The sequence below is a fragment of the Dama dama genome, chromosome 15 (genome assembly GCF_033118175.1).
Source record: "Dama dama isolate Ldn47 chromosome 15, ASM3311817v1, whole genome shotgun sequence".
Classification (NCBI taxonomy): domain Eukaryota; kingdom Metazoa; phylum Chordata; class Mammalia; order Artiodactyla; family Cervidae; genus Dama; species Dama dama.
Window position 1 is genome coordinate 67,749,947 of NC_083695.1, and position 17,649 is coordinate 67,767,595.

General features: G+C 37.6%; 1 protein-coding gene and 1 non-coding gene across 3 annotated transcripts in view; both read right to left on the bottom strand.

Annotated features, from left to right (window-relative positions):
* The window catches only part of CHUK (component of inhibitor of nuclear factor kappa B kinase complex), a 40,995-nt gene extending 23,941 nt beyond the window's left edge, over positions 1 to 17,054 (bottom strand). Inside the window, exons 1-11 of one of the 2 annotated variants that reach the window (XM_061162379.1) lie at positions 16,873 to 17,054; positions 12,220 to 12,314; positions 10,527 to 10,641; positions 9,609 to 9,678; positions 8,687 to 8,775; positions 6,667 to 6,756; positions 6,394 to 6,518; positions 6,121 to 6,228; positions 5,371 to 5,506; positions 3,003 to 3,197; positions 1,922 to 2,024 (exon numbers count right to left, since the gene is read on the bottom strand). In XM_061162379.1, the coding sequence (XP_061018362.1) occupies positions 1,922 to 2,024; positions 3,003 to 3,197; positions 5,371 to 5,506; positions 6,121 to 6,228; positions 6,394 to 6,518; positions 6,667 to 6,756; positions 8,687 to 8,775; positions 9,609 to 9,678; positions 10,527 to 10,641; positions 12,220 to 12,314; positions 16,873 to 16,977 (1,231 nt within the window). In that variant the 5' untranslated portion in view covers positions 16,978 to 17,054. The remainder of the gene's footprint in view (positions 1 to 1,921; positions 2,025 to 3,002; positions 3,198 to 5,370; positions 5,507 to 6,120; positions 6,229 to 6,393; positions 6,519 to 6,666; positions 6,757 to 8,686; positions 8,776 to 9,608; positions 9,679 to 10,526; positions 10,642 to 12,219; positions 12,315 to 16,872) is intronic. The other variant, XM_061162378.1, reaches the window with a different exon arrangement.
* Positions 8,243 to 8,344, bottom strand: LOC133070853 (U6 spliceosomal RNA). Its single transcript, XR_009696257.1, has one exon. It is a non-coding gene; the product is annotated as a U6 spliceosomal RNA (small nuclear RNA).
* Positions 17,055 to 17,649: the final 595 nt, after the last annotated feature.

A 17,649-nucleotide genomic window follows, 5' to 3' on the forward strand; every position in this document is an offset into this window, starting at 1 on the left:
ATTCATCTCGTAATTTAAGGTGGTGATTATATTCTGTTATTCTTTTCCAATGAAAATCTTCAGAGAAAGGGTGTTACACTAGGTTTCACATTGAGAAAACACATTATCTGAAACAGATGTCAAACAAATAAAGCTGTATATCTGGAAAAAATCTTTGCCTCCCCTAATAATGATAAATCGCCTCAACTAACTTTTCTTCTATTTTTATACACCCACACTTAATCCTGAGGCTCCCTCTGACAGACCAAACAAACAAAACAAAATAAAAACTCACACACTTAAAAAAAATAGTCTGGGGGAAGAGAGTCCAGAAAAAAATTATATACATTAAAAAAAAAAAGTCTGAAAGTGCCCAGAAATGATACCCCAATAGCAAGAAGCATACCAAGTATCCAAATTTTGATTTCTAATGCTGTTCTCAATCAAAGGAACCAGGGATCCTTGGAGAAATGGCCAATTCTGGGACTATGGTAGAAAATTTAAAGATGGGCCTGGAATACTACACGGTACCAGAAAGTAAGGAAACGTTTAAAAAAACAAAAGCAAAAACAAAAACACCCTCCCTGATGGGTCAAGAAGAAGAGGCACAGGAAGTCAACTGAAAGAGCTTCTAAGGTAAGCTGCAACAATATGAATAACAAAATAAACTAGTATTGGATTATAATCTATAATATAAAATAAATATCCATGAATTCAAATTTACATCATAAATGATTAAATAAATTGACAAATGGGAGAGAAGAGATAATTCATGTAAGCAGAAGCATTTTCAATAAATTATATAGATATTCTACCCTAAAGGAGGAAGCATATAACTCCTACTCCTCAAGTGTGGATTCTTGCATAGTGATTTCCTTCCACACAGTATCAAAAGGAGGAGAGGGTAAGACTAAACTTTACAGTGAAGAAAGCTGACTCCTTCAGCCATGTGAGCAAGGTAACACCAACAGTCATTAATCATGATGATAGTATGTACCCTTTATATATGTTTTCAAAATGGCATTTGAATTCTTTGATCTTTCTCTCAAAAACCCATTATCCTAGCCTAATCATGAGAAAAAAAAATCAGGCAAATTGCAACAGAGGGGCATCTTACAACATATTTGATCAGCACTTTCAAGGTCATCAAAAACAAGGAAAATCTGAAAAACTAGCACATCCAAGAAGAGCGTAAGCAGATATGACAACTAAACGTAATGTGGTATTCTGCATGGGATTCTGGAACAGAAAAAGGACACCAGATAAAAACTAAAAGAAATCTGAATAAAGTAGGAACTTTAGTTAATAACAATATATTGGTTCATTAGCTGTAACAAAGTATCATAATAACATAAGATGTTAACAACAGGGGAAACTATAGGTGTAGGGGAATAACATAAGAACTCTGTCCTATCTGCTCAATTTTTCTATAAATCTAGAACTTAAAAAAAAAAAAACTAATGAAAAGGAAAGATCACATAATTTCAGCCCTTGTGACCAATTTTGTTCTTGATTTTATAATGTGCTTATTTTTAGTTTTGGGTAGATAGAAATTAACCACTTCACTTCTTTACTAGAAAACATTAATTCTCTGAGGAAAAATGAAATCATTTGAACATTAAGTAGTATTCATAGGATAAAATGAAGTATCTGAACGTAAGTAGTGAAGGAGAAACTAAAAAGTGGGCTTAATAGTGAAGATTCAGTTTTTCATGTGAAAGTCATATTCACAGGAAAGTCTCCTGCCAAATGAGGGGTCTGGTGGTGATTTAAAATCTACCTCTTCACCTTCCAAACCATATAAACCCATCTTTTAGCACACACAGACACCTGAAATATGATACAGAACAGAAACACCAAAGAACCATTTCTACTAATCATGTCGTGTCAAAATTATATTACTTCAGGTTTGCAGCTCAGTCAGTAAATGAACTATACTTACCAATATAATTTACACAGTCAGATAAACTTCTGGAAGCAAATGGTCCTTCATATACAGTCTTACTTTTATCAAACAAATAAACCATATAGCTATCACAGCCCCTCTGAAAAAAAAACAAATTAAGAAGAAAAGATCCTTGAAAATTCTAGGTTCTCTAAGTACCTAAGCACCAGATTTCCTACTTTGAAATGCCAACAGTGAAGTTAAGTTTATTAGCATGCATCTCACAGACTTAAGGTCTAAATTTTTATTTAAGAAAAATAACTAACTGTAGTATGGACTAAAGTGAAAAACAGTCACCAGACCCAAAAGGACAAATGCAAAATGTTACAACAACATACAATGGGAATATTTTTTCAGTAATCAAAAGGAATGAAGTAATGATATATGCTATGGCATGAATGAATCTCAAAAACATAACGGTAAGTGAAAGAAATCAGACACAAGAGATTATGTGATTCCATTTGTATGAAATGTTCAGAAAAGGCAAATCTATAGAGGTAGTAAGTAAATCAGTGATTTTCTGGGCTAGGCAGAATGGATACTAGTAGTTAAAGAACATGAAGACATGAAATGTTTTAAAACTGATTTATGATGATGGCTGTGCAATTAGGGTGGTTTGCTAAAAAAAAACAAACAAACAAAAAAAAAAACACTGAATTGTACACTTGAAATGGTTAAGTTATATGATATATAAAATATGCCTCAACAAAGTTAAAAATGGAAAATGAAATGAGTCATGACCAGAATCATTTATTACCATCCATCCATCCTCTGACAGGACCTATGAGACTGTTGGTCTAATTTCAAGGTTATAGGCTTCAGGACAAAATCGGGGGAAAAAAAGGATGGAAGTGGCACCAAAGAGAATGTCATACACAGTTTAAAATAACCAATGTTTCATTTCTATCTTTTCACCTTGCAAAGCAATAAGCATAATGAGTAGGATAAAACTAAAAGAAGAATTATAAGATGTGGACCACTCCCCAAATAATTCCAAATAGACATAAAAACTGTAGGGCATGCAATCCCTCTATGCAAAGAGATTTCTTATACTCTAGGTATATTAAAATTGTCTTACAACTCCATCCAGAACACACTGAGAGGCTGGTTTCCGAGGATCCAGAGAAATTCCCATCTCTGAAAGAAGCTCTTGAGAACCAGTATTTATTCCAGTTTCCCGCTCAATACGAGACTGTAGTGAATGAAGACTTTCATCAGGTGGTAACAGAAAAGAAATTATCTTGGCAGAAGTCATATTTAGTATATGTACTATCTGTTTAAATAAGAAAAAAGAGAAATAACTTTGATCATTTGCTACATAAAAGATTCAGTGCTAGCTACTTAAGGGCATTATCTCTGCATTAAACAAGATTCAATCATTTTCCAAAATTATTATGTGCATATTTAAAGTTTTTCATAATAAATATTTAGAAAAATCTGTAATCAGAATCTACAAACTTTTCTTAAGAAAAGGAAGTAATTCAGTAATTGTTTTACTGATTTCTTCTTTCTTTTCCCCCCAGAAATATGGGATGCACTTACTTTTTAAATTTATTTTTAACTGGAAGATAATTGCTTTCCATCGTTGGGTTGGTTTCTGCTGTGTAACACTGTGAATCAGCTGTAAGTACACGTATATCCCGGCCTCTTCAGTTTCCCTCCCACCCCACCCCTAGGTCGTCACAGAGCACCAAGTTGAGCTCCCTGTGTTATACAGCCGTTTCCCACTAGCTATGCTGATTTCTTCTTTAAATGAAAGTAAAACAGATGTCATTCCCTCCTTCAACAATATAATAAACACCTTAGAAAAACGTCATATATTAATAGCAACCTATTCTGTAGTTCATGCTTCTGTGCTCATGACATTCCTCTGCTTGCAAATCTTTCCCCCCACCCATTCCCCAGATTAACACTTCCTTATCCTTCAAAACTCAGTCCTATTATTATGCCTGGGAAGCAACCCTGAACTATTATGACTAGTACCCTATCCACACCTTATTCTGAAACCTCACAATAATACTGATCCTTTAAAGAAGATGTTACTGTACCTAAACTACAAATAAATGTAAATAATATATATATATTTTGCCTAGATTCACAGATATACAGTTCAGTGCTGCAAACTGAACTAAAGTCTATAGAACACAAAACACATAAGGAGGACTCCTTACTCATGCTCTGTAAAACAAGCACACGCCCACAGACTCCTTACAAGTAGAAATGATGTTATGATTACCATGATAAGACTGAAAAATATGAGAAAAAAATAAAAAATGTTTGAAACCAACAAAGAACTAAAAGGTGTCACCAAGTCCTGCTTATCTAACATGCTGGGGGATGATTTACTCCTTGGCACAGTAGAAGAAAACCAAATCACGACACCAGCTGTCTTTCCAATGTGAGCCAAGAATGACATCAACATGGCCTCAAGTTCCTATTTAATGAAGTATATCAAGGTAAGAGTAAAACCTTACATTACGACTACTTTCTCATTTACATTTTAGAAACACTATCTACCACAAGCAATCAACAAATATGAGAAGATCACAGATGAGTTGTTTCTACGTATACAGCATAATAGAACCTCTCGTTCGTATCAATGGATATTTACTGAGAATCTGGTATGTGTCCAGCTTTGTACAGAATGCCAGCATAGGAACAGTGTGGTGATAGGATAGATGACTGTTAATAAAAGTAAGAAAAACAATCTCAGCATTAAAGAAGACAATCTATATGGAGAGGCATGAAAGGAAGATGAGAAACAACTAAAGAACATAATAAAAATGGCTAAACAACACACTGCGGTAGACACAGTTTGGAGAAAAGGAGAGTTGAACATGTGCCAGGTACAGGTGAGGGGATACATAGAGACAGATATCAGTCTGGGCAGAGGAACAGTATCTGTCAACACAAAAATGGATAACGGGCTTGATGGCATAAGGTGCAATGACAAGCTGGTCCTAAGTTAAGTAAAGGGTAAAAGAAATGAAATAAGCACTTGGATGAGGTGGACCTAAATGAAGAAAACCCCCATAAACCCAAGCAGGTCAGTTTAGACTTGATTTGGTAGGCAAGAAAATACTGTTAGTTTCTTGGACTGGAGAATCAAAAAGCATTTTCAAAAAATAAGACAGGCAGTTCATGCTGTACAGACTGTAGGATGGAAAATAAGTATAGAGGCAAAAAGCCAGGTAGGAACCTTCCTCACCAAACCAAATCCAATATGATTAGATCTAAATGAACGAGGTGAAATGGTACCAATATGAGAGAGGGGGAAAATCCAAAAGATACTTCAAAGGAGTGATCAATAAGACCACTGAGAAGTAAAACTGAGAAAGCTTACTAAAGAAATAGAAATGCACTATTAAAATATATTTATGTCCATTCTCCAATAAGTTTGTTAACTTCAATGTAAGTCTTATGAAGTAGACCCCATTCAAACTAACCTTCAAATTCAGAATGTGATCCATTAATACAAAACATCTTGGCTGCTTCAAAGTAAGATCAACAGGTCCTCCTCTCTGCTGAGGATCCCAGTTTAGCATCAACTGCAGCCAGTTTTCCATGGGTTCTACTATTAAACTAGAAAACATACAAAAATAGGATAAAAATCATTATATTCCAATTTTCTTTTAGTTTTGTAAAAAAAAAAAAAAAAAAAGTGGTTGTATAGGATGGCTATATCCTTTGTCGTTATTTGTATGATATTATATCTTACTTCCAAATAATTCATGAAATGACAGGTGACAAACTTTTTTCCATTAAAAAAAGTCCCAAATCCACATGTGCAAGTTAGTTACAGGCAACTCCAACGGGTGAATTCAGTTCCATTTCCTAAGGAACCCATTCATCACAGTATTCTCAGAGTGTTCTTAGCACCTAAGCCAATCAGTTGAATGGCAGTTCTTATTTCCACTAGACTGGTGCTGTCCATACGGATGCCACTAGTCACAAGTGGCTATTTGCATTTATACTTAAGTTAATTAAAATTTAAAAATTTGAAATTCAGTTCTTCAGTCTTATCACCCATCTTTCAAGTGCTCAGACAGACTCATGTGGCCAGCATAGATATAAATCATGTCCATCATTACAGAAAGTTCCAATGGATAATGCTACTTGAAGCAGACAACAACTTTACTGTTCTTTTACATCCCTGAAGAAAATGAGACAAACCTCCTCAACTAAAATATACATACCTACAAAGGCTATTTGGTTGAGGTAAATGGCTACTAAACCGAACTTCTCCTGTCATTTCTTCACATGCAAATATACACTTTGGATCCTTCTTCTTAATCTTCTCATGCCTATGAAAACAAAAGCTACTTCAGTTGACAACCTGAGACATTTTTGCCTTTTAATTTTATTCAATTGTGTTAAAAAGTAATTATACTATTTAAAGAAAGGTGGCCAGAGGGGTACTGAAAATTTCACTCTCATTAAGCATACCAAAGTTCTCTCCCATTTCTTACCAGGTAAATGGCTGCAGATGATGCAAAAAAGGCCTATATCCAGCAATACACTCAAACACCATGGTCCCAAAGCTCCAATAATCAACAGTGGCTGTATAAGGCTTATTCTCAAAGAGCTCTGGGGCCTTAAAAAGGAAAAAAAAAAAAAAAAATGCTTTAAACATCAACACTATAAGAGAAAAGCTACCTGAGTTTTGAACTATTACATTCACAACCTTAAGAAATAAGAATAATCCTGTATAGTTAAACTCAAAGAAACAATATGTGTCTTACCAGATACTGCAAAGTTCCCACAAAAGATGTACAAAGACTTCCTTGATCAACATCTTTGGCATATCCCAAATCAATTATTTTATGCATAATCTGCAAAACAGTAAGTATTAAATGGCTGAGAAACTTGAAAAGGAAAGGGAACAAGGTCCTTATAATGCTCTGGAGAGGGAGGTGGTGAAGAACATGGCTTTGGAATAGAACAAACATGTTTCAAGCCTAAGCTCCACCACGTAGATAAATAGTTATGTGACCTTGCTCAAGTTATTCCTCTCAGTTTCCTATATAATGATATTCCTAACAATCCCTACTTCACAGAATTGCTATTGGGATTCAATGATAATGAAAATAATTTAACAGTGTCTGACATATAGTAAAAAACTAAATCAGTTCAGTTCAGTCGCTCAGTTGTGTCCAACACTTTACGACCCTATGGACTACAGCCATTGGCCTTCTCTGTCTATCACCAACTCCCAGAGCTTGCTCAGACTCATGTCTGATGAGTCGGGATGCCATCCAATCATCTCATCCTCTGTCATTCCCTTCTCCTCCTGCCTTCAATCTTTCCCAGCATCAGAGTCTTTTCCAATGAGTTAGTCCTTCGCATCAGGTGGCCAAAGGACTGGAGGTACAGCATCAGTCCTTCCAATGAATATTCAGGACTGATTTCCTTTAAGATTAACTGGTTTGATCTTCTTGCAGTCCAAGGGACTCTCAAGAGTCTTCTCCAACACCACCATTCAAAAGGCATCAATTCTTCGATGCTCAGTTATCTTTATAGTCCAGCTCTCACATCCATACACGACTAGTGGAAAAACCATAGCTTTGACTAGACAGACCTTTATTGTCAAAGTAATGTCTCTGCTTTTTAATATGCTGATATAGACTGACTATTAATTTTTATTTTGGTATATTCAGAATAAGCTTGATCCGTTAAACTGGAAGGCACAGGTAGGGTAACTTCCAAACTTATAAGAAGCATCATACCATCTTAGAGTGGATCAACGTGAGTAAACACCTATCTAACTTCAAGAACATCCTGAAGTCTCAGGATACACACACAAACAAAAAGCAAGTAGTCGGTGCAAAGCATACACAAAAAGCTCCTAAGAGAAGAAGCACCGAGGTTTCATCACTTCCAACTGATCATTATCTTCACTACCTAAGGCCAAACAATCCAATTCAAGGTTCACATTCTTGGCTTTATGTCTTTATTGGAATGGAATTTGGGCACTAAAAGCAAGAAAACTGCTCAAATTACTTTGATAAAAATAAATATTCCAAGAATTAATTCACAATTTCTAGTTCTTCTCAAGATGACTCCTTCAGGAATCTGAGAAATCAAGGTTTTGAATTTTAGTTAAAAATAAAGTTAGGACTTTTGGGAAGGAGAATGACTTTGTTTTGTTTTTCTTAAATATGAAAACATACTTTATTATTATTATTTTTTTAACTTTCATTTTGTATTCTTTAATCAGTATGCAACACCATGAGTGAACAGTTGTTCTGGTTTTACTGATCTGAAATGTTACCTTGTTTTTCCAGTAAATTCTTTTTTTTCCCCCAATTATTTTTATTAAAAAATATGGAATGCTTCACAAATTTGCGTGTCATCCTTGCACAGGGGCCATGCTAATCTTCTCTGTTACAATTTTAGTATATGTGCTGCCGAAGCGAGCACGAAAACATACTTTAAACATATTTTTTCTTTTTCTTAAAGAAGACCAAGGATATGTTTTTTGGATGTACTTCATAACATCCAAATTAACAAATTACTTACTGCCTACTAGCTCTGCTAGATACTGTGCTGGAAAAATGAAATGAAAAGACAGATGTAGCTCCTTCTCTAATGGAGCTATTATGTTAGCAGAGGAGACAGACAAACAAAAAACCACAGCTCAGTACAGTGAGGGCTGGGATAAAGAAGTACAGAATGCTATGGTGGGCACCAAACCTCAAAGACTAACTACATCATGGAGACTCTATTCAATTAGCACAGAACATTTCTTCAGGTTTTACCTACCTTTCCACCAACATCCTGAAGAACTATGTTTTCGGGTTTTAGATCACGATGTATAATTTTGTTTTCATGCAAATATCGGATCCCAGATCCTAAATAAAGTTTAAAATGCATTTTGAGGTAATAAAAAAAACACTGAAATAAAAAAAATTCAACTCACATTCTGTACAGATTTGGTCTGATGCTCAATTTTATATGGACCATCATAACTATATGATTAACGATTTTATAGACACTCAAATTTTCTCCACAAAAATATGGTAACATTAATCAAAGACTGCAGAATTACAGTATGTTCCCATTTAACTTATGAAAATTAATATTAAAAAGAAATGGAACAAGCAATTGAAAAAAATCCCTGTATTATCATTGGAGCCTTTCCTTCTGATCTAACTCACCCTCTTCAACTAGACTTTGGCCTCCATCATCTAAGAAAAGAAACAAGATCAAAATATATAGAGAAACATAATTTGGCCTTCTGAGCTCTCTCCAAGGGCCTATGTCCTGGTTATTTTAGAAACTTTTCAGGAGTAATTCTGATTAAAAAGAGATTTCACCCTAAGAATACGTATGCCTGTGAGAAGCAATGTCCCTGGTAAATAAATTTACTATGTTAATCAGGGAGGAAGGAATGAATAAGATCACTTCACACCATTTTTTTTTTTTTTTTTTGGCAACTAGAATATCTATCAGTCAAATGGACACAGACAACACAAAAAATAAAAAACAAAATATCCTAGCTTTAAATTAGCATCAACAGTAATACTTAATTTTTTCTGATAATTTCTTAAAAATAAAAAATTTCTTATACTTAAAAACCTATGCTTTGTATAGTTTATCAACAATTCTAATTTCCAAGCAGTATACACTCTTACAGACCAAATGGGCATTAAATTATGATGGAATTTTCATACTGATTACATACCTATATCACTCAGTAAAGAAAGTATCTGGCTTTCTTTAAGTCCACAGCAATTTTCTGGTTTGTTGAGTAGCTAAAGGAAAAAAAAAATCTAAAAATGTATATTGCCAATATTGCTGGGCAGTAACACTGATACATTAACCATTATACTTTGAGAGAATAAGAAAATTAGTCATGATTAAGAAAATATAAGGGGGAAAAATTACCAAATCCACACAGAGGACATGTAAATTTCATGACAAAATTTATACAAGTAAAAATAATGGGAGAAGGTATTTGAAATTTTACAAGGTTGAAAAATCTCACAGATAAATATATACAAATAGTCATATGATATTTAAAATAACAGTCACTTTAAATATATAAAAAGAGCTTCCAAGGTGGCACAGCAAGAGCCATGGGTTTGATTACAATTACTGGATGGGGAAGACCTCCTGGAGAAGGAAATGGCAACCTGTTCCGTATTCTCGCCTGGTAAATCCTATGGACAGCCCATAGGGTCACAAAAGAGTTGGACATGACTTAGCAACTAAACAACAACAACAACTGGTAGATTTAAAATGAGATGGGAAAGAAAGATCTGCAACAGAGAAACATTAACACTAAATATTGATATTGTGATCTAAAACCATCCCATTCTGCAAACACCACAACCATCAACAAAAATATTCATGTTCTAAAGCAGCAGTCAGCAAACATTACCTGTAAAGGGCCAGAGAGTAAGCTCTTTAGGCTCTGCAAGTTATGCAATCTCTGTCACCACTACTCGACTCTGCTACTATTGTAAGAAAGCAGCCACAAAAACAGATAAAAAAGGCCATAGTTTACTGACTCTTACTCTAGATTATTGTACTGAGTGGGATTCAAATACTGTTAAAGTTCGTGATTTATTATCTCATCATCTCAAAACATCCACACTACCTTCCGGAGATCTCCTCCAGAACAATATTCCATTGCTAGAAGAGGCACATCGTTAATCAAAAAATTCAGTTCCTCAGGAACGTCACAGGCCTTTACAACATTGGCGTGGTTCAACCTAACAAGGGGAAAGCATTATAATAAAAAATTTGTTTCCAATGAAAAGGGACTGAGTTTTAAATTGTAGTTAATTGGGGGCAGTGAGGGGACGAAAGACTGACTTTATTTATAATATTCTAATTTCTCATTTGTATAATTAAAAATTGATACTTGTTTAAAAGTTTTTAACTTGTGTACAAATACATGTTTTTCAATAAATATTGAATCACATTATATATTGTTTCCTAACATCTTTTTTTAAACTTAGGAATATATCATATCACCATCATCATCACACAGTGGTCTCTTAAACTGGAGTAAGAGTCCCAGGGCCCAGGGACCTAAAGAAACAGCATTTCCATGTGTAGAGCCTGAGGAATTGTATTGTTAAAAAGTTTTTCTAGTGATTCTTCCACATAGTCAAGTTTGAGAACCATTAAAATGCATTGAGAACACTGAAGTCAAAAAGTGCTTATTTCAAATCCAGGATCTATTACCTATCAGTAGTATGACTCTATAAGCTTCAACTTTTTCTTTAGCAAAGAGATAATGCCTAAACACAGGGTTGCTGTGACAACTAGAAGATATGGGTAAACCCTTATTAGCACTCTACCTGTGGAGGTTTTAAAACATAGCCACTTCTCCCTTCAAGAGCTTAATTCTCTTTCCCTGGAGTAGAGGCTGTATTTAGTGACTGATTTCTAACAAATAAGAAATTATTTGGAAAGCATAAAGTGTAGCTTCTGAGGGAAGATCATAAAAATATGTCCGCTTGCTCTCCCTCCCTCAGATCACTGACTCTGGGGAAAGTCAGCTGCTATGTTATGAACACATTCAAATTTCCCAATGGAGAGAGAGGCACATGTGGTGGGGAACCAATGCCTCTAGCCAACAGACACTAAATGAGCTTTGAAGTGGATACTCCAGCCCCACTCAAGCCTTTGGATAACTGCAGCCCCAGTCAACATTTTGAGATGTCTCAGGAGGGATCTCTTGAGTCAAAACCACCTAAGTCACTCCCAAATTCCTAAACCACAGAAAGTGTGAGACACCAAACTTTTGTTGTTTTAACCCACTAAGCTTAAGGATAATTTTTTAGAAAGCAATAGATACACTGTTTAACAAAAGTAGGTGAGAGTTAAAAAAATTTTAAAATGAGAGTAGTGATTGCTATTTAACTATAAAGTATAACAGATAAGCACTGCCCGAGACCCAAAAGAAACAGATTTTGCCCTCGGAAAGCTGAGTCTGATAAAACCTAGCTGACATTTTATTTTGTTTTTGGAGCAGAGAAAGGTTTACAGCAGGGCCATGCAAGGAAATGGTGGCTCATGCTCTAAAAAACTCCAAGTTCCCTGAAGGACTTTTTGTTTTTCTTCAGTATTATACTATCATTACCTAGATAACTATTTAAACAAAACCTACTTAAGCATGATGTGATGTTATTATTTGAAATAAAACACACATATTTAATGAGAAAGAAAAAAATAAGTTCCCCAAAAGATCCTAAGAAGAATGGATTCCTAGCCTCCTTCCCTATAATGATATCTGGCTGGGTTGCAAAACTGGGGAAACTTAAGTCATCAAGTACACTTACTTCTTCATGATCTGGATTTCATGGCACCACCGTTCTCTGTTTTTGGTACTTAGCTCTAGGCGACAAGACTTAATTGCTATTTTGAGATCAAGTTCCTGTCAAAATAGAAAATCAACAGATTATAAATTAGGTTCTTGTGCAGATATACTTGCTATCAAAGAAATGCCAACTTGGGGAAACAAAACTCTTAGCTTTACTAATTAAACATATGTATCCACAGTTCTCTTCAGCCAATGCTTCTACCAAGTAAGCCATGAGACTATTAAACTAATGCTTTTAAACTGACCTTCAAACACCAAAGCACACAAGCAAAAAGTTACTGAGGCTGATCCTGTAAAAGATCTCTTCAGAACACCATCTCAATACATGCTGCTAGAATATAAAAAGACTCTGTCTCCCCAACAACCCCTTTCTGAATTTAGTCAAGACAGCTAAAAAGGGTCCCAGGTTCCAGCATAACTAGAATGTGGAGAATAATTCAGGGCTCCCTGCCTCAACAGTAAGTAATAGTTTTAATATGACCAAATCTAATACAAAAAACTCCAAAACTATTTCATAATTTTTGCATTTCAAATGACATTAGAAGACTCCTAACAATGGCTGTATATTTCCATGTCTAAAAAACGGACCTAACAGCTCTTGCCTCTATGACTAGTAATTTAGCCAATTCTAACTGAAATTAAACCCAACCTGATGCACATTACAGGAAGTAGCCAGACCTCATCACATTCTGGCAACAGTAATAATGCAGCCCAGGAACAGGAAGCAAGACACAACCTGTATAGGATGGTCTGAAATGGGGGACAGCAAGAAATAAGATAATTGATGTATAGAGAGAGAGTTGGAGAAGGAAACGGCAACCCACTCCAGTGTTCTTGCCTGGAGAATCCCAGGGACGGGGGAGCCTGGTGGGCTGCCGTCTATGGGGTCGCACAGTCGGACACGACTGAAGCGACTTAGCAGCAACAGCAGCAGAGAGAGAGTAAGGAACTAGGACAGACTACAATCCAACCTACCCAGTGTCCTCCCTCCCTTCAACCTCTCATGAGTAGATACTGAGCTGCTGCTAGGTCTCATGTACATTTTTACCACTATAGAGTCAATTTGGTACAACCATGAGCAACATTAAGTCCTAAATTCTCATGAGAGTAAGGCAGAAAGCTATCTATTTCAAAAAGATTTCATCCTACAGGATCCTTCAACCTCTCAGTTTATATTTCAGCTACTCTTTGAAGGCATTTCTCACTCTACCTTTTCACAGAGAATGCTCTGTGGAAAGTTTATACACGTCCAGCAAAACAAAAAAAGAAGAGTTCGGTGCTAAAAAAAAAGGTAATAGTAATATTCAGGAGATGAATGGTGGTGATGGCTGCACAAAATGTGAATGTACTTAATGCCACAGAACTGTACACCTAAAGATGGCTAAATGGCAAATGTTATGTATATTTTGGGGCTTCGCTGGTGGCTCAAAGGGTAAAGCGTCTGCCTGCAATGAGGGAAACTTCGGTTCAATTTCTGGGTCGGGAAGATCCCCTGGAGAAGGATTGGAAAATACTAAGCTAAATTAGTTTCTATTAGTTTCTTTACTATAGGACTCCACAGAGCTTTTAATATACTATTGTGGGTTATGACTCTCCAAATGAAGAAATATTATATGCAGCATTTATAGAATGTATTGACCACAATATCCTTTTTTCAAAGCATTTTACAAGATTGGTTTTTCCAAACACATTGTGAGAAGTGCCACCCTATATCCTAGGAAGAGTTCTTTGGTTATTTCACCATGCTTCGACATCACTTTGCAAATACCTTCATTATATAGGTTACCACATTGTACTTAAAGTGTTTCTGTGTCTACTTCTCTCACTAGACTTGAAATTTTTTGAGAGCAGAAAATACTGTTTTTGTTGATTCTGGTACCATCAGCAGTCAGCTACCCAATAATCAGTTAAATAAACCATCTCACATCCTTTTCTCTTTCTCGTTGTGATTTAAGAGGGGTAGATGAAATATTGAGATATGGCTTCCACCAAAACACAAGGATCTTGAAAGCCAAACTCAAAGCTCTAATTGGAAAAGTAATGATACTGTTTCCAAGTCTTAGCTAGAGTATTTCTTCTCTTCTCACTACAGACTCAGTTGTCAAATGTCTCAGTTCTGGGGAAGGGCCACTGTGAACATCTGGAAAGTTCCCGAGAGATTTCTAAGATTCTAGAGGAAGCTAAATCTCTTCCATTTAAACAGTGATGAATTCCAAAGACATCCTCTGCCAGAGGATGTGGGGAGGAGAAAATTAGGGAGGAATTATTATTTAAAGACTCATGTCCTGGAGGCTCAGATGGTAAAGAATCTGCCTGTAATGTAGGAGACCCAGGTTCAATCCCTAGGTGGGGAAGATCTCCTAGAGAAGGGAATGGCAACCCACTCCAGTATTCCTGCCTGGAGAATTCCATGGACAGAGGAGGCTGGCGAGCTACAGTCCGTGGGATCACAAAGAGTCGGACAGAACTGAGCAACTAACACTTGCTCTTTCTTTCATTGTTTAAAGGGTACAGAGTTTCAATTTGGGAAGATGAAAACATTCTGGAAATAGACAGTGATGGCTGTTGCACAACAATGTAAACATACAATGTCACTGAACAGTACACTTTAAAATGATTAAAATGGTAACTTTTATGTTATATATACTCCATCACAATTTTTTTTTTAAATTTGATGTATTCATTCATCCCCAGCCAGGGACCAAGCAAAGCAGTCACATAAGCATGCGAGCACGCAAACTTCTTTTTCTTATGACCAGACTGATGGGCAGGTTCAGATAACAAGGCCACAGGCAACATTCTGCTGGAAGTACTTGGCCCCTTCTCTTTACTCTTTGAATGCCTTGTGTCTGATGGTGAAAATTATTAAATTTACTACTTGTCTGGCTGTCAAAGTACTTAATGTCTGGTCCTTCACCTTCCTTTCTCCCTCTTTCCAAGACTCTCTCCTATGTTCTATCTAGAAACATGCTTCACAAAATTTCCTGTTATATCAGTGACATTTGTCACTGTAACTGCCACACAAACAAGCCTAATCCTCCCAGGTAGACTCCCATCTACCCTACCTCTCTCCCTATGCTGTGAGCTCTCTACTCACATCCATATTTCTTAGGACAGCAAATCATGATTCCCCCTTTTGAATCCACTTCTTAGGTCATAGGCCAATGCATTTTAGTAACAGCTTAACTGTTCATCTTGTCTTATATGTTTTTCCACAAAGATTTACCTTTTATAAAAAATCTTCGAGGACACCACTTTTATCTTGACATTTCCTTTTTTTAACATCAGTTAATGATGATGAAGATGATGACAACAGCAACAACATAGCAGCAGCAGGAGCTAATATCTGAGAGGTTACCATGGGCGTGGCACTTATAAACATCTTATTTAACTCTCAGACTTATGATGTATATACATTATTATAACCATTTTACATATGATAAAATAAAAGCTATACTGCAGGGAATATTGTTCCAGGGTCTATAAAGCTAATGGGTCTGAGAATGTCCTTCAAGAGAGCATGTGCTGTGCTAAGTCTCTTCAGCTGTGTCCAACTCTTTGCCCCCTCTATGGACTGTAGCCCACTAGGCTCCTCTGTCCATAGGATTCTCCAGGCAAGAACACTGGAGTGGGTTGCCATTTCCTCCTGCAAGAGATCTTTCCGACCCAGTGGTCAAACCGTGTCTCTTCTGTCTCCTGCATTGGCAGGCGCATTCTTTACCACTAGCACCACCTGGGAAGCCCTCAAGAGAGCATGGACCCCCACAAATGGCAATGCATAAGGCTGTATGAGTGTGCATTTATCTGGGGAAAAGGTTCATAACTTTTATTGGTATATGAAAAGACTGGCTCACACATGATTGTTAAATGCTGCTACAATGGTTAAATATTTTCAGTTATTTTCAGTTAAATCGAAGCACAATTTCCGAGTCTAATGCTAACTGTCTTCCACCTGCTAGAGGACCTCACCCTCAATCTATCTCCTCCCCTTGTGAATCCACGATCATTTTCACCAGCTGTTCCCTACTTAGAACGCATCCCCAATTCCAAAGCCTACCCAATGAAACCAAAAGCTTGACTGCGGACCCACTATGACACCGTCCTTGTCTCCTCCAGGCTCTACAGACATCACAAGGCCTGCAAGCACACACAAAAAACACACACATTCCAAAAAAAAAAAAACACACACACACATTCCAACAGGCAGCCCCTCCTCAGCCCCATCTTCTCACCCACTTGTGCTCACAATACACACTCTGATATGTGTGTACCTCCCACACCCTGACTCTATATTCAGAGGGACACGTACGTACCATCACGCTATGTAAACACATCTTGACAGCCATAACAAAAGTTCTCCCTAATAGCTCTCTCTCACACACTGCCCCAGGACCTCGGATAAACCTCGGACTCAATCGCCAGGCTCACAAATACAACCCGTCCTCTGTTCTCTCTCTCTCTCTCTCTCACATACACAGACACATACTGAGCCTCACAGGCCCACAACACTGCCCAAGGTCTCACCGACAATCTCTCACGTACTGACAGGCACTGTGTTCCACAGGCGCCCTGACAAACACCCACCGCCGCTCCCTCGCGCGCCCCGCCTCACCCGATGTTGATACAGGCAGACGTTCCCGAAGCCGCCGGTGCCCAGCCGCTCCCGCATCTCCCAGGGCCCGCCCGCGCCCGGCCGCAGCCCCGGGGGCCGCTCCATGGGGCGGGAGAGCTAGCGGCCTGAGGTTCCGCCACTGTTTCGAGGCCGGTTCCGGGCCGCAGAGGCTCGCGCGTCTTTCTTCTCGCGAGAGGTAAGCGTCATTTCCGGTAACTGCGGCTGCAAAAAAGCCCGCCCCGAGCCCCGCCGGCGAAACGGTGGGGAGGAAGGTGGGTACTTTCAATCCCCTCTCTCAAAAAGTTCCCTAGGCATTTTCGTAGCTGAGAAAACCCACATGTGTTTTTCCAGTCTTCAAAAATATAAGCTCTCCAAAAAAAAATATATAAGCTCTCCCTTAAAATCACTTTCCAAGCCAGTCTTTGCCGTATTCGTCTTTTCTAAACTTAAGGTTGTCTCCACCCCTGTCAATGGCACCCCACTCCAGTACTCTTGCCTGGAAAATCCCATGGATGGAGGAGCCTGGTGGGCTGCAGTCCATGGGGTCGCTAAGAGTCAGACACGACTGAACGACTTCACTTTTACTTTTCACTTTCATGCATTGGAGAAGGAAATGGCAACCCACTCCAGTGTTCTTGCCGGAGAATCCCAGGGACGGGGGAGCCTGGTGGGTTTCCATCTATAGGGTCGCACAGAGTCGGACACGACTGAAGCGACTTAGCAGCAACAGCAGCAGCCACCCCAGTCTACGCTTCACCTTTTTTCAGACCTTTCCTC